This window comes from Rutilus rutilus (genome assembly GCF_951802725.1).
Source record: "Rutilus rutilus genome assembly, chromosome: 9".
Lineage (NCBI taxonomy): Eukaryota > Metazoa > Chordata > Actinopteri > Cypriniformes > Leuciscidae > Rutilus > Rutilus rutilus.
In genome coordinates, this window is record NC_140223.1 from 17,655,845 (window position 1) to 17,682,709 (window position 26,865).

The following is a 26,865-nucleotide window of genomic DNA, read 5'->3' on the forward strand; positions in this document are numbered from 1 at the left end:
GTTAAAATAGAGACTAGGCTTTCAGAAAAAAAAATTTAAAAAAAAAAAAAAATCAATTTATTAAACATAAAATTAAATAAATCATGTTATTGCATGGGTTTACCACTAGATGCCTGTAATAGCTCTAAATGGAGATGCTTGTGAATTCTAGTTGTTTTTGGACCAAATTACTTACTTTTAAGATGTGGATTGATTGTATTTTTTTAGAAATTGTCAAATAATACTTTTTGCCAAGGTTTATAACATTTTATTAATTATTATTTTAATAATTATTATATTAATTATATATATATATATATATATATATATTAATTATAATTATTAATTATGTTATGTTTTTCACTCTTGATGTTTTAGAGTTTCACCCCTTCATTGCTGAGCACTTTTTTTCTGCATCGTGGCCGATTTGTAGCGAATTTGTGTGTTTTTGTCAATTTCCCATTCATTTCCTATGGGGGTCATTTTTGACCGAAGACCATGAGTGTGACTATTTTTTTTTACGACCACTTAGCATTCTCGGATCATGACCTCAATTTTTTTCTGTGTTCACATACCTAATGCCAGAAAGTCACCAAGTTTCGTAACATTCCAATGAAGCTGTGATTTTTAAAAATTCAAAACAGATTTTTTGTAATCTGAATTTATTGGTGTGTATGTGTATAAAAGTGTGTTTCTATGTGTGTGTGTGTGGGTGGGTGTGAATTTTTTGCACTCTTGATGTTGTAGAGTGTCACCCCTTTACTGCGGTGTACTTTTTTTTAGAATCGTGGCCGATTTGTAGATTGTACATTTCATATTTCAACATGTGTTTTTGTAAATTTCCCATTCATTTCCTATGGGTCGGTCATTTTTGACCGAAGGCACTGAGTGACTATTTTTTTTACGACCACTTAGCATGCTCGGATCATGACCTCAATTTTTTTTTGCATACACATACCTAATGCCATAAAAGTCACCAAGTAGGCTATCATAACCTTCCGATGAAGCTGTGATTTTTTAAAATTCAAAACAGAAATTTTTTCGGTCAGAAGTGACCGAAGACTCTCTGAGGGTTAAAGAATAGCAGCTTTCACAAAGACATAACAATAACGGCACAGAGAAACGATATTGTTGGAATCACTTTCAGAACGATTTTATGAAAACATAAACAAAAACATAGTAGGCCTATATGATATTAGACTGCATAGCCTCTAATAAAAGATAGTGAATTTCAAACCTGAACCAAACATATTTTTATTCAAAGATCAACAGTCTGTCATTAGTCTTTAGTCTGCCACAAAAAAACAACATTAAAGTCATGAACTCAAATGTCATTGTGAAAAAAAAAAAAAAAAAAAAACCAATGACTGTTGTAACAGTGCGTAAATCAGACCTTTCAGGCTATAGCCTAACGCTAAGCCTTATGCCAAAATTATTATTACAACTAAATTGTCGGTCATTAAATAAGAAAACTAAATAATTGTGTAGATGATTTGCTTTGTGTAACCCGACAAAAAAGGGTTTTTTTTTTGCAATCAATCGATCCTTTACGACTGGCTGCCTGCACATTCACTGTCCTCGCGGCTGCAAGCAGGACGACTCAACATCCACGGACAGTTTTTAATGTTTTATCAGACAATAACTACTCAAGATTTTGCTTTAGCATAATTTTCGGGACAAGGATTCGGGACTCGGGACAGCAGCTTAGATTTCGGGACGTCTGGTCACCTCAGAAATATTATTGATGGTAAGGTGAAACTTTAATGCTTGGCTAAATTTGCTTTGGCCTACACATTGAGGTATCTTCGTTCACACAATTTACAGTTATAAATCCTGTTTGGAGTGCTGCTTTTTTTTTGTGCCAAATTCTGACCCCTTTCAGATTATTACCTCCCTAATTCCCCACCCTTACAAAAATAACTAGGCTACGGTACACTTTAAGTTACATTTATTCAGTGGGCTATACACTTCAGTCAAGTATACTGTATGTAGTAGCCTAAGTATTCTAATATCCTTGTGCTAGTAGTAGTAGTATACTTGTAATTGTAGCCTACTTTTTCAATACTGTGGGAGTCAGTGGGACTAAATTTGCTCACTTTTTGATGTATAAAAGTATACTTTTAAGTATACTTTAAGTGTAACAGTAGTAAACTGACTGAGTAGGTATACACATAGACATAATAAATACATGTATTTATTATGTCTATGGGTATACACCTAGTTTACACTACGTTTTTCATTTGCACTGCAACTATACAAGTGAACTTATAGGTATATTGATAGTTTACTAGTCAAATACTTGTAGCACATTTTTTTTTAGTTTATGTAAGTAAACTCAGTAAACTACTGGTTTAGAAGTATATTTTGTTTTAAGTCTTTAAATGAACTTAACACAGCCTATAGATTACTATTTATATATAATTTTTTCACTTTAAGTATACTACTATGTTCCTATTTAGGTATTCATTTTTATACTTGAAATATAAGCTACATTTATCTGTATTTTAAGTAGAGGTGAAGTAAATAATGGACACTACCAGTGGACTAGCCTACACAAAAAATACAGATACTCAGAATTAGGAACATATCTGCTTTCTTTATGAATCAATATTTTCAAACGATGTAAGTTTATAAGACATTATGTAAAACTATGTGTTAAAAAAGTATTTAATAGGCTCCTCAATCAAAAGAGTTAAGCCAAGTATACTTAGAATACGTGACACACCGACACACCTTAGAATTGACCGACACATAAACAAACTTATGATTACATTTATCTACACTCATATGAGATGAAGATTTGACATGGAGTCGCCACATGAGGTACATGCTGATGTATTTTCTCTGTTGTTGGACATTTTTTTTTTGGAATGAATTAATCATAAGTTAAATTAGTACTGACCGCACAAGATACAAAAGTGCACTATTTAACAAAATGTTACATTACACCAGGTGTTAACATCTTTTTAGCTGCCAGTTTGTATCATATTGTAACGGTCACCAGCTGGAGTGCCCTTGAGAGCCATCAGAGGGCACTCCACATCAGACTATTGTCATTCCCTAACAAACTACATTTCCCATAACTCACTGCCCGGACTCTTCATCCCTGATTGCATCCACCTGTGTCTCATTACCTTGTCAGTCTCAGCCTATTTAAACCACGTACACTCATTAATTCCCTGCGAAGTCTTGTATGTTGTTACTGCATCTCTGAGCATTTCTCTGGTTCCGTGTATTTCGGTTTTTGGACTCTCTGCCTGCCTTTGGATTACCCGTTACACCTTGTGTGTTTTGTTTGTTTGGACTGTCTACCTGTGTTTTGACCTGTTGCCTGTACATTGGATTGCGTGTCTGGATTGCCCCATTATAAAAAGCTGCATTTTTGATCTCAACCTTCTTGTCTCAGAGCAGTTTGTAACAGATATAGGGCTAGGGTACAGTAAAGGACAGATTAAATAATGAATTACAATGAGATTACATTTCATAAATATAAGTTGATTCTCTGTGTTCAACCAGTGCTGGCACTCATTCGCTTTAAAATGTTAAGCAGCTCAGTGACCTGAGTATAGTCTTCTGGACATTTATTGTTCACAACATGGTACCTGTGGCCACACTTCCTCAAGATCTTCTGCAAAGGTTCACCCTTCTTTTCAATGTGCTTTTCAATATTCTTTCCTCTTAACTCGTCTCCCCACGTAAAGAGCACCAGAGCGTGTGACCACGCCGCGTCACCGAGGACACCCAGATATTTCTCTATCGCACGTCCGTCTCTCTTGCTGAAAGAGTCCACAGGGATAACGAGGAGAAATAACTGACATCCAGAAGGGGCCAACATCACACTGCGCAGGATCTCCTGTTTCACCTGTTGGGCGTTAGACAAACCGAAGAGACTCCAGCCTGGAGTGTCCACCACGGCCAGCCTCACGCCGTCCACCCAGCCGTATCTCCTCACACACCGAGTCGTCGTCTTCCCGTGCTCAAACTCACTGCGTCCGAGGATGAGGTCTCCCACCGAGCTCTTACCAGCATGCCTTCGACCCAGCAGCACGAGTCCCATCACAGAACCACACTCCGGACCGACTAACCGAGACATAGGGAAGTCAAATCAAAGGTTCCCGATAAGCAGAACTGGTTAATGTTGTTGAAAGTTGAAAAAATCAATCACCTTTTCCTGAACCTTTACTATTGCGTTTCTGTCATAAGGCTATACATTTTAACCACATACCTTGCCAAAAGTCATGATACACTGATTGAGTACATATCACATGTGAAGTGTCCACTAACTTACCATATGCTGTCACAGAGCTCACTGCCATTCTTCATTCCTCCACCCAATTGATCCGATCTTTATGTTGCATAGCCTACAGTATATCCGCTTAACCGTTTGCTTGAATAACTAGTCCATTTAACACACAATGAACTGTTTACAAAGTTTCAAAGTTCACTTCTCAGTTCTGTGGAAGTCATTTAGCGTGTGACGCACATGTTTAAACATGGGAGGGACAGTCAGGTCAGTTTAGTTAATAAAACGATTAGAAAGGCTATGTGGACGTTTCCAAAGATAGTGTATGTTGGTGTCCTATCACTTTTCTAAAGCAATAAATTAACAAATCCAAGGTTCATTAGAGGGATAGTTATTAGATAAGTTATATAAGCTTTTATTTCAAATAAAATTAACTTTTCTATAATTAACTAGCTAATTTTTCCATTCTGAAAATAGTAATTTTGGTTTGCACCACCTTACTCTATTTAACAATTACAACAGTGTCATAATTCTGACTTAATCTGTTCAAAATATTAAAATAAATTCCATTACTAAAAACTATAATTAGCTGCCTGTGTCCCATATTTTGTGTACAACTGTTACCGCATGATTTATTCACTTAAAAGTGGAACATTTCATAAAATTGACAATTTGAAAGTGAAGTTACTTGGATTTTATAGCATGGAGGGAAGACAATCATTCCATTTTTACCAGTGGTGTTATAGTTAACCTAAACTAAAATATGTTTGTTAATTTAAATAAAGCTAAAATAAACTATAAATATTAGATGGGAAAAAAAAATACAAACAAATTATATAAAATAAAACTAAGAAATATAAAAATGACTAAAGCACAAAAATGACTAAAAGCTATTTCAAAATGTTAATAAATACTATCCAACTATAAATATTATTAAAACAGTGGTTTTCATATATATATATATATATATAGAAATGTTGACTATTTTTTGCATCCTTTCAAACAAATTATTGCAAGAAAATTATGTTTAACAGTAAAATCAACATTTGCTTTCAAACTAGTTAACCCCTACTGAGAAACAGCATAATTTAGGATAAATTTGCAACATTTTTATGTAAAATTTGGATGAAATATTGTCAGTAGTTTATAGAATAAAACAAAAATGTTAATTAACACATACATATAAATTGTAAATCTAATTTTCCAGACAGTCTCTTCTTTCTTTTTTCCAGAGCTGTAGCCTACTGTATACATATATAATGCAAGGTGTTAAACTTTATGTCCCAAATCTTGGTGTCAGGGTTATAAAATGGCAAATAAAACAGTTCACATAATAATATTTAATAGAAAATAAACCCTTTTCATTCATAAGACAGCTTCTTGTCAAATGAACCGAAAGGCAAAGACAAAACACAAACTCATGAGAGGATTGTAACAGTTCATTCTTCTAAAATTTATTCATACATATATATATGTATATTTAAACTTTGACTGCCACAGTGTGACTCGTATCACATTATTTCCTGACCTGTAAGCATAAATAGATGCTGTTCTCTTACCTCTGTTAAATTAACTGACAACAGTAATGGGTCATTTTCAGCACCACTGTAGTACATTCTCTATATTGCATCATTTATAAAAATATACCGATTTTCTTTTGCAAAACATTCTTTCCATGTTGTTCAAATGGCATGAGATCAAGGATCCATATGCTGTCAGCATCATTTCTCCTCCCGTCCTCATTTCCATTCACAGCATTTCAAAGATCAGTAGCAGCCACACTGAATAAAAGTCACGGCACACGCCGTTCTCTCACCACCACCACCACAGACTTTCGCAACAAACTCCCGTGACTCCTTCAGGAAGTTGAGAAGAAAGAGAGAGTGGAGGAGAGAACAAAGCATACACGGAAAAGATGATGGGTGGCGGTGAACGGAAGAGGTGATGGAAAGAACAATCTGTACTGTGACAGGCCTGAACAGTGCACTTCTGTAACTCCTCGGCAGCCCACTAGGGGGCGCCTCAATCCGGTTTATCTCCCAGGTTTACAGGGTGGACAAATACTTAAAAAAGCATGAAGAAAATGTCAAAACAAATATCAAGTGAAACAAAGTTTTTTTTTTTTTTGTATTGAGGCGTTCTTAATCAAGAGGAAGGCGCGTCGGGATGAGAGTTTGGTTGCAGTGCATAGAGAGACGTCTGAGTCGGAGCCACTTGGGTTATTGCCTGATGACGAGCCGCCCGGACACTCGCACACAAACACACAGAGGCGTGAGGACCTCTTTAACACAGTGGTGGAGTGCGAGAGGGCATTGTGTGCGCTTCTCCCGATGGCCAGCAGAAAGCGATGTTCATTCTGCATTATGGGCCAGAGGAAGCAGCATTTGCGTAGTGTCTTCAGCCCAAGGGGCTTCTCTGTCCACAGTCCGTCCTCAGAGTCCAGCTCGCTCGTAGAACAACACATAGGCGTCGCTACTGCGAACTTGGCTGGTTGACATTGGCGTGACTCTGGAAGAAGAAATTGACACTCTTATTTAGTTGACAATCAATGTTTTATTGAAGATCTGAGATTCAAAATCAAATTTGTAACCATATAAAACGTACTGTACTTGCTATTTGAAATGCACATTTCTAAGGCCTCTAAACTATCACATAATCAAAACTTCTCTGAAAAACCTGTTGTATGCAATCCACTAGTGTAAAGTATAAATCTAAACATGTCCACCTTCAGGTTGTTAAACGTGTCCTTTTTGCTGTGAAATCTTCACTGATTTTTATATTAGTAATATTTCAACACTTGCTGGACTGAAGCGACTTAGGTTTACTGGATTATCCAAACATCTTCTTTTTTTTATATCATGTTAAAATGTGAGTATCAAATATGATATCTTAGGCTTTTGAGGAGTGTTTATTTGTACATCTTGAAATCCTCATTCACAATAAAAACTAGAGCTTTGATTATAAAGCTAAGCATTTAAATATGATTTTACTAAGACATATTATTGGCAGATATAGAGTGACAACTGTATTTATATGCATTTTATGCAAGTAGTCTGTTGTACTGTTATAAAGACTTATTGATTTACATTACAAGCCATCAGAATATGTCAGCAACTGCACCAAAATGCTTATTTTTGCATATGTTGGTCTTTTTTTTCCCCTCTTTGAGTATGATGTCCTATATTAGATTTAGATTATAATAATTGTTTATTATATAGGTTTTAGTAAATTATAAATGATTATAAATAAGATTTTTTCTTAAAAAGAAGGCTATTTTTCAGCCTAGCCAATATAACAGAAAGAAGACGTGCGTGTGAGATTCGTCACTTTTTAAGGAAGAGTGTGTGGGAGGGAGGTGAAGGAGCAGGAGTGAGGGAGGAGGATGGGATGCAGGAAAATAATGGAAGCTAGAAGGTGGAATGGAGCTCTGCTGACATGCTATAACCATGAGGATCATTTCTCTGAAAGCTAACGCGTGTTATATACCTTTGGGAAATCTACCTGGTCCTCTACACAGTTATGCAACAGGATAAGAAAGAGCAGGAGGTGAAGGTGAAGAAAGTACCTGGAGTCGTTATATGTGTACCATTCCCCGTTTTCAGGATTGCAACAGTACGCTGTGTAGTGGCCTCCCATAGTCGTGCCTGAGTGATTGGACACTGCATACAAGTTATACACTGCACTACCTGGAACAGGAAGATGTATAGACCGTCAGGGTGGAATTAAATGCCAGATACAGTTTATTGTGAACCAAAATATCAATAATATCTAGAGAAATATATAAATACACCGGGACCATAGATATATATATAAACACTAGATACCTCGTACGCGCTGTTGGCCAATGGAGGTCGACGTCCGCACGTGGCGGCCATCTTGCTACAGTGTACTCGCTCACTACTTCAATGGTGCATGTACTTTTAATTAACCATAACTTGCTCATTTTTCTACCGATTTTCAAACGGTTTGGTTTGTTATAAACGTCAGAGATGTAGTTATGACACTGCATACATACACTGCATACATATGAAAAATTATAACATACATGTTCAAGCATTCGGAATTATAGCCACGTTAATAACGTTTGTAAGAAACCAAACCGTTTGTAAATCCGTCAAGATTTCAGCGAGATAAGAGGATTTGTGTGCGTGCTGATCATTCACCTTAATGCACAGAGCACTGTCACAAGATGGCCGAACGATGATGCCGGAAGTGACTGCGCCATAACACATCTAGTGTTTATATATATATCTATGCACCGGGACTATGTCTATGCTTTACTACTTCCACCTGCTCATTCAAAAAGATGAGGGCCATAAAATATGCATTTTACAACCATATGCAACATATTACAATGTAAATACCATAAGATAAACATTGTCAAAATGAATCAACAGTAGATCAAATGAAATCGCTTGGCATAAATGTGCAATATTCATCGACTGCGAACTGCTCTGAAACCACGAGCCTGTAGAACATACAACAACCTCACATTTTGAACCGACTCTTTTGAAGTATTCGAGAATTTAAGACCTCCTAAAATTATATTTAAGAAATCTGATATACCATTTAAAATATTTAAGACTTTTAATGACCTTAAATTTCACCAAACTGAATTTGAGACATTTTAAGACTATTTAAAGACCCGTGGGAACCCTGTGTATGCCAATAATGGATCTAAGTTACATATTGACACAATATATATTTAAATATTTTGAATTTTATTACTATTCATACTGTGTAATTCATTATTTATTTAAAAGATAAGTTCTAAAATTTTACTACTGCAATGGATATATCACATTGTGGACTGTGAAGTAATTTTCCATGCTTAAAGTTGCTATGAAACTGAAGAGGCAACAGATTTATAGATCTTTTCTTTTGTATTGTGACACACATTCACGTAAAATGGATTATCAGAAAAGATTGTTGATTGTATGGAGGTGGATCTGAATGTAGAAAAGGGCTGGGTTTAAGCGAACTTAGGGTACGTTTACACAACAGCGGTGTATTCTGCATGCCAGGCCCGTAGTTGGCAATGTCACTTTTTAAAGAAAAACGACGTGCCTATAAACTGAACACGTAATACACTTGACGTCACTGTTTTCACAAATTCACGTTTTCAAAAGTTAGCATTTCCAGGCCCCCAAAACGCTGTTGTCATGTATATGAACGGCCAAAACGCATAAAAAGTGTCTTAAATGACCCCTAAACGATTGTAGATTTCCAGCATACGTCATCAGAGAGTCAGTCGCTTCACTGGAAGATCCAGTTATGGTATTTTTTAATGAAACATATCTATAGATGAATTGTTCACAATAAGATCTATAACATGCATTTAGAAAACAGATAGTGTGAATTTTCATTTCATGCCAAGTGTTTCATGCCATGCACATTCGCTCTAGGATTAAAGTGTCTTCACTCACTGCTTCTGTCAGAGGCGAACTCCCTGAGGTCCAGGTCTTTCATGGGGAAGTTGACAAAAGTCGACAGTTTGCTGGTTCTGATGCGGGCTTCTGAGAAGCGCTTCAGATCTGAACAAGTGAAGCGGTTAAGGAGAAGAGACTCGCCACACTGCTGATCTCAGAGAGACCTTTCACAGAACGCTTCAATCAGCACATTCCCTGAACAGACACACGGCGTCCCGATCTTATCTGTGCTTACTGTCAACAAAACACACCGATGACATCCCAGTGACACCACATTAAGATCAGATTGCATTAGAAAAGGATACGAAGAACTAATATTTTAGGAAACTTCTGAACTGTAAATTTCTTTGTGCATCGTCTCCTGGCTTTGCACCTGTAACATGTCTGGATGAAAAGATAGAGCAATTAGATGCTTCGTTATATATCTATTTCCACATTATTAAAATGATAGGAATGAACGAAATAAATTACCGGCTTCTCGTCCCCGTCCAGCACATCTTCTTTAGTAAAGAGCCTCATGCAGTCCATTAGGCTCACCTCTCCATAGCCCTTCTAGGCAGAAGAACTCCATTAACACCCACTCATTTCTCCAAGTTTTCAAAGTGTGCATTATAAAGCCTGAATGTGCATGTACACTTCAATGAACTGACCTTGGAGATGGGTAAGGAAAGATCCCAGAAGGGATCGAACACAGTGGAACAATAGCCACATTCACTGCAGGTCAAAGAGCTCTTCAGCTGGCCTACGAACAAATCTGAGGACACACAGAGACACGGCAGAATTGTGCTTAGTAATGGAGCACAATGATAACCCAAAACTCTTTGATCTGTGCGTAGTGCAGTGTTGTTTTTGTTAACTAAAACTATATATATATATATGTATATATACACACTATTATTTATATACTATTACAGTACATAATTAATACAGTGTACACTTACCTACAATTTTGCTGTCTTCTCTCTCTAAGTACTTAGCCCACATCTTTTTCCCTTTTTCCTCATCACTAAAGAAAAATAACAAGACATAAATTACAAAATTGTGATCACAACAAGTCATTCAAGAAGTACCCACACTCATACAGAGAGTACACTTACGACAAGTGATCAAAGTCTTCTATGTGTCCCCGCGGCCGGACCGTGACTCTGTTCACTTCATTGTGCAGGCCGTCTAGCAGGAAACGTAGAAACTCCTGAGCATCCTGTTGACTGGAAAGATTACATAAACATCTCAATACTTTACAAAACCACAGCCAGCTACTGATAAACATAAATAACCTGAACTACATTATTACTGATAATCAGGCAAATATATTCATGTTATGGCCAAAAACCTGAAAAATATTCAATATTAAAATTCTATGCTATTTTGTTTGTAAAAAAAAAAAAGTGAATGTAGGCACCACCAAATCACAATGTACAATATGAAAAGCGATACAGATCAATTAAATCGGCAGATAACTAATATAGTATTAAGCGAAGTATTTTACAGTTTCTGAATAAAATGTGAGTGGTGCTTGTCTGTGTAAAACCACCCTGTGCTTCCACTTTGAGCAGAAAAAGACGCATGTAAGATAAGACTTACTTGTAGCCTACAAATCTGGGGGCGAATCTCTGAATCTGTGTTTTGAATTCAGAGGGGCTGACGGCTTCACTGCTTGAAGAAGTCCACATTGTCTGGATCAGCTTGGCAAACTCTGTAGTCATGACAAAGAGAGGCTTTCAGTAAGGTTTGCGGTTTACAGGAAAAAAAAAAGCATTGGCCGCTGTAAGACCGGCAGGAATCGCGTTGTGCCGATGCGCACTCACCTTCCATGAGAGCAGTGTTTGTGCGGCTGTTGTTGTTGAGGTCTCGACGGTGGGAGTTGTGAAGACAATAGTCTCGCAGGCTTTGTGTGTTGCTAAGACACTGGAGGATGGAGTTCATAAAACACTAGCGAGGGAAAGAAAGAGACAAAGGAGGAAAAAGATATTTATATTAGGCTGATAATTGATTTAATGAATTACATGACATGCTGATTATTTAATCAAATATAAATCTTTATTTAAAAACAACAACCTCAAATTAAGCACTAAGCATGGTAAAACTTTTTTCTTTTCTTTTTTAAGTTAGTTTTTTGCCAATGGACAATTCATTATATATCTAAATGCATAAAAATATTTACAAAAATCTACAAAAAAGACACTGTGTACATGTTCACGAAGCAGAAAATAGCTACAAAACAAGTGACATAAGTCTAGAGTTTCATAGAAGCAGCAGACTTGACTGCAATGTGTAAGGGTTTATTTTTGGACTGTACACATACTGTTGCTTGGCAAAAGCAAGTTTAGTGAGTGCAAGAGCGAAGAGACATCATGAAAAATAATCTCGCCAAATGGAAATAGACAGAGGAATGTGAAAGCGATATGAAAACATTTCTGCTCCTTGCCACTTAGTTGTGTCAACCAGATTTCACAGTTTTTATCTATTTCTAGCATGTTTGATGTGTTGTATGCGGCCTATATGTACTATATGACAAAAGCATAAGTCTAAATGAGGACATGGGAAAACACTGAAGACCTTATACTCTTTAATGGAGATTTTTGGAATGAATTCGAATTGATTTGCTGGTGTGTGTGAACATGGGAATCACAGTTATCACATTCTAAAGGTTAAGCGTGCCATTTGTGCATCACAAGGAGCTTCCAACACGTCTCCCACTGCTGGACAAACAGGTAGTCCGGCTCAAACGTCACGCCAGTGGTTGAGCCAAAAGTTGACAAAAAAGTCCCAGAGAATCCAATTACACACTTTACCTTTAAGAACAGCCAATACAACCCATTAAAAAACACTTACCGTATTTCCCAGATTACGAAGCCCCACCAGACCCTGGGCACTCTTTGAGTTCTGAAAAACAGAGAGAGAGAGGGAACATTAGCACAGGTTAAAGGCTAGATGTCAGCAGTTACACATCATTTCAAGTAAGCTGTAAAATGCACTGAAACATTATTCTCTCTTAGGTGCATTCAAATGAGTCAAAATTTTGCAAGAAGTCTATTGTCTTTTGTCACTAGTGAAATGATGCACTAAGCACCGCACAGAAGTCACTTTCAAAAAACATTTTTGGTCAACGTTGCGAATTCGCCTGACCAACTTAAATATGAGTGAAATCTGCGTGGAGAAATTTTTCGCCCTAATCACGTCGATTCCTATTAAAATTACTGGATTTCGAGATTCTGCCAAGCAACGTTGAATATGTCTGCACCTTAAGTCAAGTTTCTCATTTGTTCCAGGAAATGGAGATCCATGTGTTTCCATATAATCTATGTTTTGGTAGAGGTGCTAGAGTGCTGAAGCCGACTGACAAGTAATTTGACACTATGTTGTTTTCTGTCGTGCCAACGCACGGGAGCGGACACATGATCCGCCCTGTGCTGGAACTGTGACGAACTTACTCGGTGCTGGCCAGGATGTTCACACTGACCACATTTGTCCTGGCACTGCAGTCAATATTTGGGGAACTAACAGTTAAATATCACACCAGTAATGTTTAACAAACTCATTAACTGGGTGTTATCTTAATCCACGCTTCCATGGAAAATTCTTGTTGAACACATATTTCACAGAAATGGGCTCACCAGCCCAGTTTATCCTACTCTGCTGAGTAATATCTGCACTGCCAAAAATAGCATCCTTTCACATGGGTTGTCCGCTCATTGGCTGACTTGTCATCGTCACGGCAACACTCATCCCGGCAGCCATCTCTGATAGCCACATCTTCTCACAGGAGTTTTACATGCACTAAACCACATGTCCACATGAAAAAATGGCCATCCAAATATCAACATTCAACTTATACTATAATAAAATTGAGACGTCAAAACGAACGTCAAATGGGGAATATATGTCTTATGGCTTGTCCAGAGAATATTTGTACAAAGTAGGTCTATTTTAGGCAGTTGTGATTCACTGTGAAGCAGACATCTTTTGCGATGCTGCTGTTGTAGCCAAAGAGCTTGTGGTTGTTTCTCAATATAGTCGTACAGCTAATGTGAAAAGTGCCTTAAAAAGCCCTGGAGGAACCTGTTAAAAGAACACCAGCCCAAATGATATGCTCCAGCAAGGCAAAGCTGTAAACTTTGGGTGAGGAAATTCAATGCATTAGTTTTAATTAGTTTAATAGTTTTAACACCGTTTTATTATTTCCACGTCTAATGAAGCATTAGAACATAATATAATTACTTGATATTGGGTTCTGCCTTCTATGTTGTTGATACAGAGTGATTTTAGATGTCAAATCCTGCTCTATAACACTTTTTTTCCTCTATTTCTCTGGTGGCCGGAGACTGTGGAAGTGGGTCACGGTGTTCTGTTCACCGTACTCCCCATTAAAGAGGTGAGGGAAGACTAATCCTGCTTTTATAACAGCTCACTGTGAAAGGAAAATGTGGAGCAAAAGCCCAGATAAAACGTCCAGGCTGACGGCCTTCAGTCATCAGCATAAATTGACCCACATCAATTTTAGTTGAAGTGTTCTGGTAGCCGGTTTAAAGATGAACCCGCCAGGTACTGTTTAGAGTTTACACCGTCTCTGTTTTATGTCAACTTTGTCTCCTGTCCTACACTCCCAGCCTAGGAATTCCACATATCTCACAGCTGTGTGTTGGCTGAGGTTTTCCTTGAAACACTTTTTTCTATTAACTCCGACAAATGTTCAAAGACCTGAGTTCACCACAGTAGAGGACAGATTCTGCATGACTTTAACAAGTGTGTGTAATATGAATGGGAGCACTGGGTTCTGTCCCATGTCCTGAGGCTGTGTCTTGGTGTTATACTGGTACAAAACACTCCATCTAGACAATCCTGTTATAAATAAGATAAAGGCACTGCTGGTAGTCCATGTCCTTCACAATCACATAATGCATGTCACACTGCCAGGTCAAAAAGGGGTGACCAGGGAAAGTGACTCACAAAAGGTGCATGGAGAGAATCATGTGTACAATCATGTTTCTCATATCATGATCATACAGAATCATGTTTGTTTTATTGTGCCTGTTTAATAAGGCTTTACAAATAGTCAGTCCAATCATTGCAGGTGTATGAGAAAGGAAAAAAAAAACATTCATTTAAAAGACGCTCTATTATTACGTAACATTTAGGCACTAAATATATGGGTCCTTTAATGTATAAGTGTCCTGATGAAAATTAAAGTGCATTCCATGAGGCTGAAACTAATCGCATGGCAGATAATGGAGGCTCAGCGGCAAAGCCGGTACGGCAGGCCGGTACTGACCTCAGTGGCATGGGGTGGAACTGAGAGCGCTGCTGGATGCAGGAGTGAGCTCTAATGGGATTTCTGCTCCTTACGTAACAATGAACGGCCATTCTGAACTGCCTCATGCGTCATACTGTACATCAGATGCATGCAGCCTGCCGCTGATTTGCATTGTGCTGCTTTGCTTCACTTCAAAGAAATAATGGTGTGCACTTTGTTACACTCGGTAAGGCAAGCTAATTGAAACTTTAAATAAAAAATTATAGGATCAATAAGACTGATTTATCAATTTTCCAAGAAATCCAAGTTTAATTTACCATTATATAAGCAGTGACCTGTCACAATACTGATCCCTTAGAATGACTTAGAGCTTACTGATGGTGGTAAGTGCAATATCACATCACACCATGAACTACTTTTTAAGGCTTATTCAATGGGCCTCAATAAGCCCCATTCATGCTTTAACATTTATCCCTTGAAATTAACTAGCATCTATTTTTATGTAACTAATGCATACGTTTATTGCTAGCAATCTGATGAGTACTACTTTTTCACTAGTTAGACACTAGTACTTCTTCCAGTAATGACTATATCTTTCAATTAGTCACTAGAATTTGTTCACTATATACACCTACTACCTGTGGTTCAGATATCAAATGGTCTATTTCCGTTTTACAAATACCAATTAAGTGGACTAGTATGTTTGCTACCTGTAACTAAGCACTGGTACCTAATGAATAGATACTAGTCAATATGGAATAGGTAACGTTACCACTGTACCAGCAACAACTAAGTTACAATACACGCTAGTAAGAAAGTTAGAAAGTATTCAATGACAAAAATATGCTATTAGTTACCGGTAACAACAGAATTGTTACTGGTATGTTATGAACAAGTAGTAGTGAAAATAATAAATGGGCCTAAAAATAAATGCTAGTAGCACAAAAATAGATACTAGTGAGTTTAAAGGAATAAATGTTAAAACGGCTTGCCGTAATACGCCTAAGAAGCGTGTATTCATACCTTGGCATGATTAATCAGAAGCCCAACGAATGTAGAGACCAGCATGGAGCCGGACATAGTAGAGTTTTTCCTCCGCATGTCCTGTTTTAGAAGTGGGAACGCAGTCGCGGGAGGCTCCTCTGGTACTGTAACTGTATACGAATGTCGCATCCTGGACATAATCAATAAAATCCTTCTGTGGTGTATGAACACCGATTTAAAAAAATCGCCACTATAGACTTTCTAGCTTCAAATATTCCAGTGTCCTTTTCCAATAAAGACCGGTCCGTCAGGTAAGAAACTTGATCAGGAAACGACCTCTACAGCGGCGCGAGGCAGCAATGGGGACGAATAAAACGCATCGCGCTTTTCACAATATAAAAAAAGAAAGAAAGTTGTTCCCAAACGCAAAGAACAATTCCTGCATGTGTCAAAGTAGACGAGTTCGAGTTAAAGTTGTCAGATTGCAGGCTGGAGCCAGCGCGCGGGTCCATCTCTTTTCACTAGCGCCAGTCCCGCCCACACGAGCTCAGGGCACGAGCTTGATGCGCGAATCCGACGTCACCGAGGGCAGCGGGTTAAACACGCCACACTTGACAGAGATTTACAATAATCATGTGTGGCCGTCAAAGACGCATTACTCATTTTAAAAGGACCACTTTCAAACAACCTTTCACAGCTCTAAAACCGGAACACTAAATCAGTTTCAACATTCCTGTATCGCACCTCAAGACAGAGTGCGCAGTTTAGTGGCGGGGCTCTGAATTACCCCCTTTAAATGAAGCTAAAAGGACTTCAAAAATGTATATTCGTAATACATATAAACATTCGTTTCATCAAGGTTTTCACATTGTTTTTGTAACAAACATTAAAGTTAGTTACATTAAAGAATAGGGGGATGGGGGAAAAGACTGGTTTATTTGCTACATTCTCAATCTGAGGACACATAATCAGATTTAAAACAGAACTACCAACAATGGCGAGAGCAACAAAAAGTGGGACAATATGTCTAATCTTTTGGGCTTGGCTCCATGCTGAAATCAGCTCAGCGGTCGCCCTCACTAAAGTATTAAAGAGAAGCATTAAACTTTGCTTGTAGAAGTGGCAGAGAAATTGGAACAGGGTATGAAACACACTAAACCCCAAAAGAGAACACCAGACTGAGGCCATTATGCTCTTAAGAGATGGTCGGTCAAATGTCATCAGCTGCAGCCCAGTTCTGGATACGGCAAAAACACTTTAACTGCACGTAATGTAGCATGAAAGTTACCTAAATGAGAACAAGGTCACCTTTGAAGGCCATACTACATGCATCTCATAGTCCTTTTGGACAAACTCATCATTTTTTAGTAAGATATTGCAGTTGCATGTCACAAAGACACATAAAATCTTACTTCGCATTTAGTTTAGTGCTATGTCGTTCAGTGAATCCATTTTTTATGACGCAAAAATTTATCTTTATCTATTCTGTCTTAATCATGCCATATTTCACCGAAGCGGATTTAATAGTAAAGAAACCCACAGAATGCTGAGCGTGTTAATCTGTTTATATAGAAACAGGAAGTTTGGTGATTTGCTACTGAAGTGCCATTTCAGAGAGGGAGAAGGATCACTCTGTCCCTTCCAGTCTTATGACTGGTGTATGTACACAAAAAACAGTGAAGACAACATTTCCTCGACACGCTACAGAACACCATAAGGGTGAAAAGGTAAAGGCAACCGGATGGATTAATGCATTTCTTGAAATGTGTAATTGGACACTTTGAATGAGTGCCAGAGTTACATCTTGGCTTTCAGCCCAAATACTTGATGTGCATCAGGGCACCACTAAAGTTTCATTTAATACAAACTGCTGAAATGTGTGAAGAAGACCCTTAAAAATAGCAGGTGACCCGTTATAAAACAGCAGCACAAATTTCGGATTCTCATGATAAAAGAGGACATGTGGTGATTAAAATTGAGTGAGTGAAATTCAACTCTGCAGTGAGTAAACCTCAAACCAGATGTGAAAAGTTTTCAGGACACAATATAAGCTTAAAAAATAGGTTACTTAATGTTGTGGATCAGCCTACATACTAACAAACCTGTTATATAAAACATCTTGGCACAATGAATAAGTAGTAGAAAACGTGACAGGAATTGTTTACTCCTGAGTTTAAGAAGTAAAAAGTGTCTCTGTTTGTGAACGACTGGCATCATTAATAAAAACGCTGAATGTAAAGGAGTCAGATTGTGGTGGGGAAAACTGTGTTAATGCTGGCCCAGCCATGCAAAGATTCTCAGTAACAAGCAAGATGTGCGTTTGTAAATCCGGGGACGCGTGCACTGATTTTTATTTATATAGTGTTTTCTGTCAGTGTCTGGCAAAGATGAAGTTGACGATCGCCATATTCGTAGTAAACGCGCCTATAGAGAGAAATAACATTATTATTAAGTCTTTTTGAATATTTGATTGAATGCTGAATTTTGCGCTGTTCAATTTAATAAAATTAAAACTTTAATTGTGATCATTAAAATAATTGAATATTAAATATTTTGTGGCCAAGTTTTGCTCATTTATTAATAATATATATATATATATATATATATATATATATATATATATATATATATATATATATATATATATATATATATATATATAAATATATATATATATACACACACATATGTGTGTGTGTGCCCTCAGAAACTACAGCGTTGGCTGTTGTCTACTGGCTATTTAAATCTAGCGGGTTTGTCTCGTGCATGGTCTCGTGTCGCAAATACAATGACACTGGTAGTGACGATTCTGTCTGACCAATCAGTGATCTTCAGTGTTTCACGTCACATTTTAGTATCGGTACGGTACGCTTGGAACCTCAACAGAGGTGGTACCATTTAAAGCGAGCCGAAGCGAGCCGTACCGTACCGTACCATGCAGTGGAAATGCGCCATAAGTGAGCCGTACCGAACCGAGCCGTACCGTACCATGCAGTGGAAAAGCGCCATAACTTACACTAATGCTCCTTATAGCACCTCTTGTGGCAATACTGAGAAAGCACCACTTAAATCTAAATCCTTTTCATCCTATATCCTACCATTCAAAAAATAGCACAAACCAAATATTTTCCTCCTTTACAACAGTAATAATTAATGGTCTGCTTGGTGATAGTCTGGCTGTCTTGAACGCTTTAGGGAAGCACTGAAAGTATCAGAGCATATCCTCCAATTCTTGCATTAGTCCACAATAGCCTGGAGTAATAAGGCATAAATGGCCAGGATATCCGAAGCATTAGTGCGCTAATTAAATCGAGTTGACAAAAGCGTTCAGACTTGCACTTGTTGAGCTGATTCGTTTCTGAAACTCTCATGTGTAAACTAATGTAGTCTAGACTAATAATTCCAGTCAGAATAGACATTACTGCTCAGCACTCCTCATTTAGCCTGGACTCCCTTGTTGAGAAGTTGCTAAATGAATGACATAAACAGCAATTCATTTAAAAGAATAGCCACACCACAGACAGTATTCCAAAGCGCCTTATTTAGCATGGCATAATGTAAGCAGACAATTCAGTTCATCTTTAGAAGCTCTATTAATCCAGCAGGGTTGTATAAATTCAGCAGCATAGGTTATGTTCAGAATAACATGCCCTGTAATGTGTTGTGGCCCAATGGGTTAGAGAGTCAGACTGGTAACCCGAAGGTTGCGGGTTCGAGTCTTAATACCAGCAGGAAATGCCTCGGGTGTGTGCGAGTCCATGCTTTGCAGTGTGTGTGTTCACTACTCGCCACTCCTAATGTGTGTGCACTAACTTGGATAGGTTAAATGCAGAGGACAAATTCCAAGTATGGGACACCATACTTGGCCTTCGTATTCCCTTTCACTTTAACAATTTGGGCCAAATCACAGTAAACACACTAAATACTGGACACTTTGAGACTTTAAGTGTTTTACGGCAGTATGCTATTCCAAATATGTGTGACCACATCAATCATTTTATCTGCAGCTTGCTAAGATGTTTTCACTTAGGCTATATCACAAGAGACACTTGAAACACAGCTGAATGCTACACATTCCTTAGTTTTGAAGCCTTTCAGCACAAACTCTCTGAGAGAAAGGGCTCTTGTGTAACACTAGACTTGAAAAACGCAAGCTTAACATAAGCATGTTATGGAAATATAACCCCCCCCCCAAAAAAACAGTTTTACCAAGAATTTGGTAGCATGCTCTTACCTCTCTGACTGGTGACGTGGAGCGATAGCTGCGATAGCTGCTGCTCTTCAGGCCGCTGCTGCCAAGAGCGTCCTGCGTGGAGCTCCGCGAGAGGCCGTAGCTGGAGCGTGCGCTGCTGTAGGAGTCAGATGCGTCAGAGCCTCGGCTCCGGTAGGACTGCTTCAGGCCACTGCTGCTGGAGGTCTCGCTGAGGCCCAGAGCTGACAGATCGTGCGTCAAATCGCTCTGACTCACCGACTTCCTGCGACTGAGAGAGATGCTGGAGGACACGGGTGAGGTGGAGAGGTAGCTGGTGGAGGCCGGAGAGTAGCTGTAGCTGCTGTATCCCGAGCCCCCATTGAGGCCTGAGCCATAGCCCTTTGCCGGCGTGCGGCTCAGGCTCTCACTGCGCCGGCCGGCCAGCAAATCTGTGCGAGGGATAGGCCGACCCCGGTCCAGCTCGGACGATGAGCTGTAGTTGCGGGAGCGGCTGGCGCTTGAGCTCAGGTAGCTGGAGGAGTAGCCCGAGGAGGAACTCTTGTAGGGCAGCTTATCCCTCTCGTAGGAGCCCAGAGACGGGGTCAAGGAGGAGCCATATGAGCTGTAGTGATTGGTATAAGAAGAGCCGCCATAGCGCTTCGCCGTAGAGGAGACACGAGACATGCTGGGAGCTCAGCCGGAGGTGAAGCGATTTCAGGCCGCATGGAATCTGTGAACAAAAAGAGAAGTGGAATAAGAAAATGTGTGGCTTTTTCAGCAAAACTCTGGCCAATACAGATAAACCCATCATTATTTTCATGTTAAATTCGGCTTGAATTAAAAAAGTTCACCCTACTTATCTTCTAAATACATGTTATCTTATTGTGAACGATTCATCCATGCATACGTTTCTTCTTTTTGTTTTACCTTTTCATTTTTAATCAAAATGTTATAACTCGATCTTGTGGTGAAATGACAGACTTCTCTCTGACTTATGCTGGACTTCTCCAATCATTAAGTTTGCTTAAACACTTCCCCTTTCTTAAATCGACTGCAAGCTCACATTCAGATCTGTCTTCATCTAATAAACACGTAAATACACTAAAAGCTAAAATCAATTGGACATCACAACATTATAATATAGACCTTATGCGAAGAGAAACGAGGGCGCCGCCATCTTTAGAATATTGTCTTTGAACTTCCGTTTTTGTGGTCGCTCTGTATATTTCTATGGCATTGCTGTCCAGGAGTAATTAGCTTTTGAAGTGGATTTACTTAATGTAAAGTTAACGAAAGTTATCATGAGGATTGTAATGTTTAAAGCAGATGTCTTAACAAATGTCAGTAGACCGGGAAGATTTTAAAACGAGCCGTTCATTCATAAATATGCAAGATCGCTGTGAAAATACAGACCAGAAGTCAAAAGACAACTAGCACAGCGCTAAAAAGGGGCGGGGCTACATAAGGTCTATACTGTATGAGCATTAGATTAGACAGCAAAGATAATCTTAATGTAAAAATAGGGGAAATTATTAGCATGCACAATTTAATATCCAATACAAGCCGATATGATCAATAAAAAAAGAACTCTATAATCGACCCAAAATGGCACAAATATATTGTGCATTCATATCTGCTATGTATAAATATAGTTATTTTTATGTGTATTCTATGTGAAAGTAAAAGAAGTTCAAACACTTGTCGAAGTGGCACATCTACTTTGACTGACGAGACATTAATCATTTTAGCGTATACAACAAGTTTTAAAATTCTTCGAAATCCCTTTGAGCTCACTTTCAGTGGCAGTTTCATTACGTGTGTACTTCAGCCTTAGGAGAAGAGCGTCTCTCTTCAGTTGGGCAATTTTAGTCAAAAATGGTAGGATATAAACACGACCTGTTATGAATTTTGAATGACTTTGTGTCATGCCCTGAGGTCTCTTGTGTTCTGTGCGCTTGATCCTGAAAACGTATTCGATGAATAGCAGCATGTGACTCTTGTCTAAACACAGCACACACTGCGAGGGGTACGTATTACACAACCTACGGGGCTTCGCTGCTAGCACAGGACCCTGAATGAAGCTGCGGAACAAAATGAGTGCCATTGTTTTCATAGAGCCCTGGCTACAGCCCGAGTGGAGCACTGAAGACCCCGCTGTTTGAATGAAACGAGAGCTCCCAGAGCCAGGCCTTGGTGTTAAAGGGCTAGTTCACCCAAAAAATGAAAATTCTGTCATAATTTACTCACCCAAATTGTTTCAAACCTGTATGAATTTATTTCTTCTGAAGGGTAGAAAGTACAGTTAATGGGCTCCATTGACTACTAAAGTACTATGGAAGTTACAGACATTCTTCAAAATATCTTCTTTTGTGTTCAGCTGAAGAAAGAAATTCATACAGGCTTGGAACAACAATAGGGTGAGTAAATGATGACAGAGTTTTCGTTCTTGGGTGAAATATCCCTTTAAGGTGGCACAGTTTGTTCTTGTGGAGAGACGGGCTCTTGTTCACAAGGCAGTGCAGCGTCTGAATAAATAAAAGTATCTGGTGTTGTTGATCCGTGTTGGGTTCAGTGAGATGGCTCTTATTTCTTTAATCTGTCTCTCTGAGCACTCTCTCTCTCTCTCTCTCTCTCTGAGTACAGCGTTCACAGATGCATCAATAATTCAACACGTAGATCTGGGGTAGGCAGCACACTGGAAGCAGTCCAAAGCACATGGCATACCGACGCTAACATGCTTTTACCAGACGGGAACTTAAGACAGTTTTCCGCTGCTTTCACATTGTGTTCCCTTTCTTTGCCTACAATAACAATAGCCACAAGAACCCTACAAAATGATATTGAGGAACCTCCTTTATATTCAAACTGCTGTAATACCACACAAATTAGTCTAAAAAGAGACAGTAGAAGATCTTTAGTTTGTGTGTTCATTACAAAACAACAGAAAAAAGTTGAATCCATAGGCATCTTCTTCACAGGTTTCACGAAATAGAAAGTTCAAAATAACAGCATTTATTTGAAATAAATTAATTTCTTCCTGAATATAAGTCTTTACTGCCACTTTTGACCAGTTTAATGCATCACTGCTGAATAAAAGTATTAATTTCTTGGAAAGAATCTTACTGACCACAAAACTTTTCAACAATATTGTGTCACTCAATAAATATAAATACGCTTCAGCTACTGTATTTAGCTAATTCACAGAAGCAGGCTCTGTTGCCTGTCATCATCTTCTGTGAGAAATATTTGCATTGAAAAATGAATACATTTTCATAATAAAGAAACATTCTAAAAAGAATTAAACAATCTTTTTAGTAGAATATGTTTTTTTTTTTGGTAGTATTACAATACTAACATTTCCCACAGACCACTGGTTCAGCATGAAGGAAGTCAAGTCCACTGTGAAATGGGGGTTTAGTCAGTGGTCAGTGTCTAAGCTGTGGGAGTGTCTCTGACTGGGAACATGTGACAGGTGGGGAATTTTCAGCCTGTGATGCCTGACAGACATCCACACTTGCATCCACGCTGATAGATGTGCTGTCATTACATGCACAACACCACTGCTCCTTAACATTCACATTAAACACGTCAGATTACCTACTTTTAGCTCTTCCACAATTGGAAAAAGCAATGAAAGCCCGTTTCTTCCTCAGAGTAAAAAAATAAAAAGGTAATTGTGACTTTATTTCTATTAATTGTGACATAATATCATTCATACTTCAGTCATTTAGAAACTCGTGCAGGTGTTTTTGTTAGCAACATAAACAATATGATAAAGACTTGAGGCAAAGTCTAGGGTACAGCTATATTTACCCTGAAATGTGAGCAGATAAGACCAAACTGACGCCTCAGCCCTCATCGCCCCAACCCACCCCCACCACTTGACCAAACGCAATCTGGCAAGACTCGCCTCTCAACAATACTCAGTCTGCCAAACCAAACTCAAAATCTACCTTTTATATCTGCAGCTATCCAGTCATAAAACAGGACCTTTACGCAAATCAAATGTGTACAGGACCAGCATGGGCTTTTAAAGCTTATTCATTCTGGAAAGATTAGACTGCAAATTTAAACAAATCATTTTAGGTTTTTAAATCATTTACAGTAAGCGTAGACAACCTGAATTAAGAATGTGGAACACCGAGTTTGGGAACAGACTGACATTAGGGCCACTGTCAATGAAAAGGGGATTAACGTGTACAACTAAAACTGCGAATCAAGTTTGCAGACATACAAAACAGCTTTGGTGTTTTGCAATTTCAAAGGATGAACCCAATAACTTGGATTGGATTAAAACATCCTAAAAATCCCCAGAGACAAACTGCAACCCTGAATGTTGTTGTTTTTTTAAGTGCCACGGCTCTCTTTTGGTATCATGTGTGCAGAGTGCGCTCCACTAGCAGGTGGGTGTTAGGTTCAGGGGTACCTACTGTAAGCAGAGCCGTTCTCAGTTCTAGCGGACGGAAAAACAGAGGTGGCTGTTCATTATTCCATTATTCACTGCTCAAACCTAAAGAGACAAAAAAAATATATTATAATACAGAGAAGAGTTTAGAAATATTTGGCCTAGACAACATATTAATTAAACATATTATGAAATAGCACTAGACAAATATGAATGAAATAGGCCTATATAAAGCCTATGGGACACAAGAAATATAAAAGCTTTCCTAGGTAAATAAACCACTTATGAGAGCATCTTTTAAAACTAAGTAACTAAGTATCAGTTTAAAATGCCAGATTTCCATTACAATTCAGATTCTGGTTACGGCTAACAATAGAGAACATAATAAATGACGACTTGAGAATGTCATGAGCTCTCCCCCGCAGACCTCACAGCATTGGATACCAGTCAAAACAGCTTAAAGTTAAAGAAAAGAGCGAGTATAGTGGAGAAGAGGCTCACCGGTAGCATTTTCCATTGACAGTGTGTTGCTTTAAAGGCTGTAGCCCCAGAGTGAGAGGACCAGGGACGGATTGCATGAGCATAGTGATCCAGAATGCTAGAGATCATATTACTGAGCTGGTAAATATAGCGATTGCCTATGACCTCCGTGGGTCATTCAACACTCCTGCATTCCAATTTGTACTCAGAGGAATCGCATTAAGACTTTTCATGGGCAAGACTGGTTTTACCATATTATTATAACAATTACATATAGTTAAAATTCATTTCTATAAACATAATAAATAATTGTAAATAATTTTGTTAATAGTTCATTTTTTGTACGTTTATAATAAGTATATAATTAAATGTTGATATCTATATAAAAATAATTAACCAACATTTTATATAAAAAAGTGAAATCATTTAGTTTATTCATATATGTATTTTATTTTTATATTGTAGGCTATTTATATAGTTATTACATTTTAAATGCCACATCTTAAATTATCTTGATAATTAAATTTGGTACAGCACTGAGAAACCGGTAGGCTAAAATGACATCTTGAGTTTTTGATGTCTATGGCTTGTTTAACAGGGCTTAATACCTCAAAAATAGAGTAACACAAGTACTAAAAGGAGTATACCTGCATTACAAAGGTCAAGAAATTTCAGTCAGGATAAATATGGGAGCGTAAGAGTTAGGCTAAGTAATGATGGAAGAGTTTAATAGTTCAGTAATTATAGGAGATTGTAACCACCTACACCCATGACTTACTGTAACACTATTGAAACAAACATAGGTTTGAACACCATCAGTTTAACCTCCGTATTTATCTGGGTGAAAAATATTAAGGATTTATAATCTCATAATTGTGGCAAATGTCAGCATATTTACTATCCCTTTTATATTTAATCTTTGTTCAGTCCCACATTTACAAAAAAAAAAAAAAAAAAAAAGCAAGATTTTTAAGAAGTAAAATAAATTCACAGAAAAATATTAAAACGTTTTTTTTATATATATACTACTCCTGGTTGTGTGGTAGGTAAGTTGTAACTAATGATGACACTAATTTACACAGTTTATTAATAAGTTTTAGATTTATAAACAAATTCAACTAGAAGCAGACAAATAAAGGAAAATCAAGGTTTGAGGAAACACCGAGTTACTGCCCAGTCTCCTCGTACTAGAGCAGCGTGTCACGTGATTGAGTGCGCGCTGATGGCTGCAGTGTGCCGCGTTACATCACGAAACTTCGCCAAGTACTCGATAAAGAAGCACTTGGAATAAATGTCAAGTGTATATTTAAATTTGCTTAAAAAGAAGAGAGAGAATGCACCCGACTGACATACAATTGCACATTACTTAACGTTTATCACATTTACAAGACAAAAATATATATACTTTGCATTCATATGAATACATTAAAGAATACATTAAATCTGCGGGACTGGGTCTGGACAAATAAAGACCTAACTCGCGATTTACCACTGCAGAACAGTGTCATTTCATTCATTTCTACACAGCACAACTCGCCGGCCGATGTTATGTAATTAGTGAGTCTGGAAGCTTCCAAATCGTGAGAGTAAATTAGTGGGAACGGTCGGCAAAGCAAGAATGTGCAGTGCGAGCATTCATGCATTACTCACCGGAGTGAGCGAGACCATTCTCCTCTCCCCTACCCGCTCCATCAAGGGAAAGCCCACCGTAAGTGAGCCCTCCACGCAAGCCACTTTGAACTCTTCCAACCGATACACGATAGTTCACCGATGCTCTTCAAGTCAGTACAAACAATAACTGAGACATATTAGTTGTTTCTGTCCTTGTAATATTACAAGCTCTTGACTTCTAGTCAAAAAACGGTCTCTCACTTTAACGATGACGTCGGCGAGCTTTTC

General features: G+C 38.2%; 2 protein-coding genes across 7 annotated transcripts; both read right to left on the reverse strand.

Moving 5' to 3' along the window:
- Positions 1-2,846: 2,846 nt before the first annotated feature.
- LOC311296421 (GTPase IMAP family member 4-like) lies at positions 2,847-4,391 on the reverse strand. Its single transcript, XM_084418160.1, has 2 exons — positions 4,268-4,391; positions 2,847-4,059 (listed from the first exon to the last, which is right to left on the reverse strand). The coding sequence occupies exons 1-2, from the start codon at positions 4,293-4,295 to the stop codon at positions 3,488-3,490; spliced, it is 600 nt and encodes a 199-aa protein (XP_084274286.1). The 5' UTR covers positions 4,296-4,391; the 3' UTR covers positions 2,847-3,487.
- Positions 4,392-5,549: 1,158 nt separating this feature from the next.
- usp2a (ubiquitin specific peptidase 2a) lies at positions 5,550-26,847 on the reverse strand. Of its 6 annotated transcripts, none has more exons than XM_084418972.1 (14): positions 26,617-26,847; positions 24,512-24,591; positions 20,124-20,811; positions 12,487-12,537; positions 11,460-11,583; positions 11,236-11,347; positions 10,749-10,859; positions 10,593-10,657; positions 10,302-10,405; positions 10,123-10,200; positions 9,957-10,035; positions 9,649-9,756; positions 7,788-7,908; positions 5,550-6,730 (listed from the first exon to the last, which is right to left on the reverse strand). In XM_084418972.1, exons 3-14 carry the CDS (start codon positions 20,763-20,765, stop codon positions 6,655-6,657), a joined length of 1,671 nt encoding a protein of 556 aa, XP_084275098.1. In that variant the 5' UTR covers positions 20,766-20,811; positions 24,512-24,591; positions 26,617-26,847; the 3' UTR covers positions 5,550-6,654. The 6 variants fall into 6 exon arrangements, with proteins under 6 accessions (XP_084275098.1, XP_084275099.1, XP_084275101.1 ...); XM_084418973.1 differs by lacking the exon at positions 26,617-26,847 and adding an exon at positions 24,988-25,137; XM_084418970.1 differs by having other exon boundaries at positions 6,350-6,730; positions 10,123-10,203; positions 26,617-26,836.
- Between the last annotated feature and the right edge of the window lie 18 nt (positions 26,848-26,865).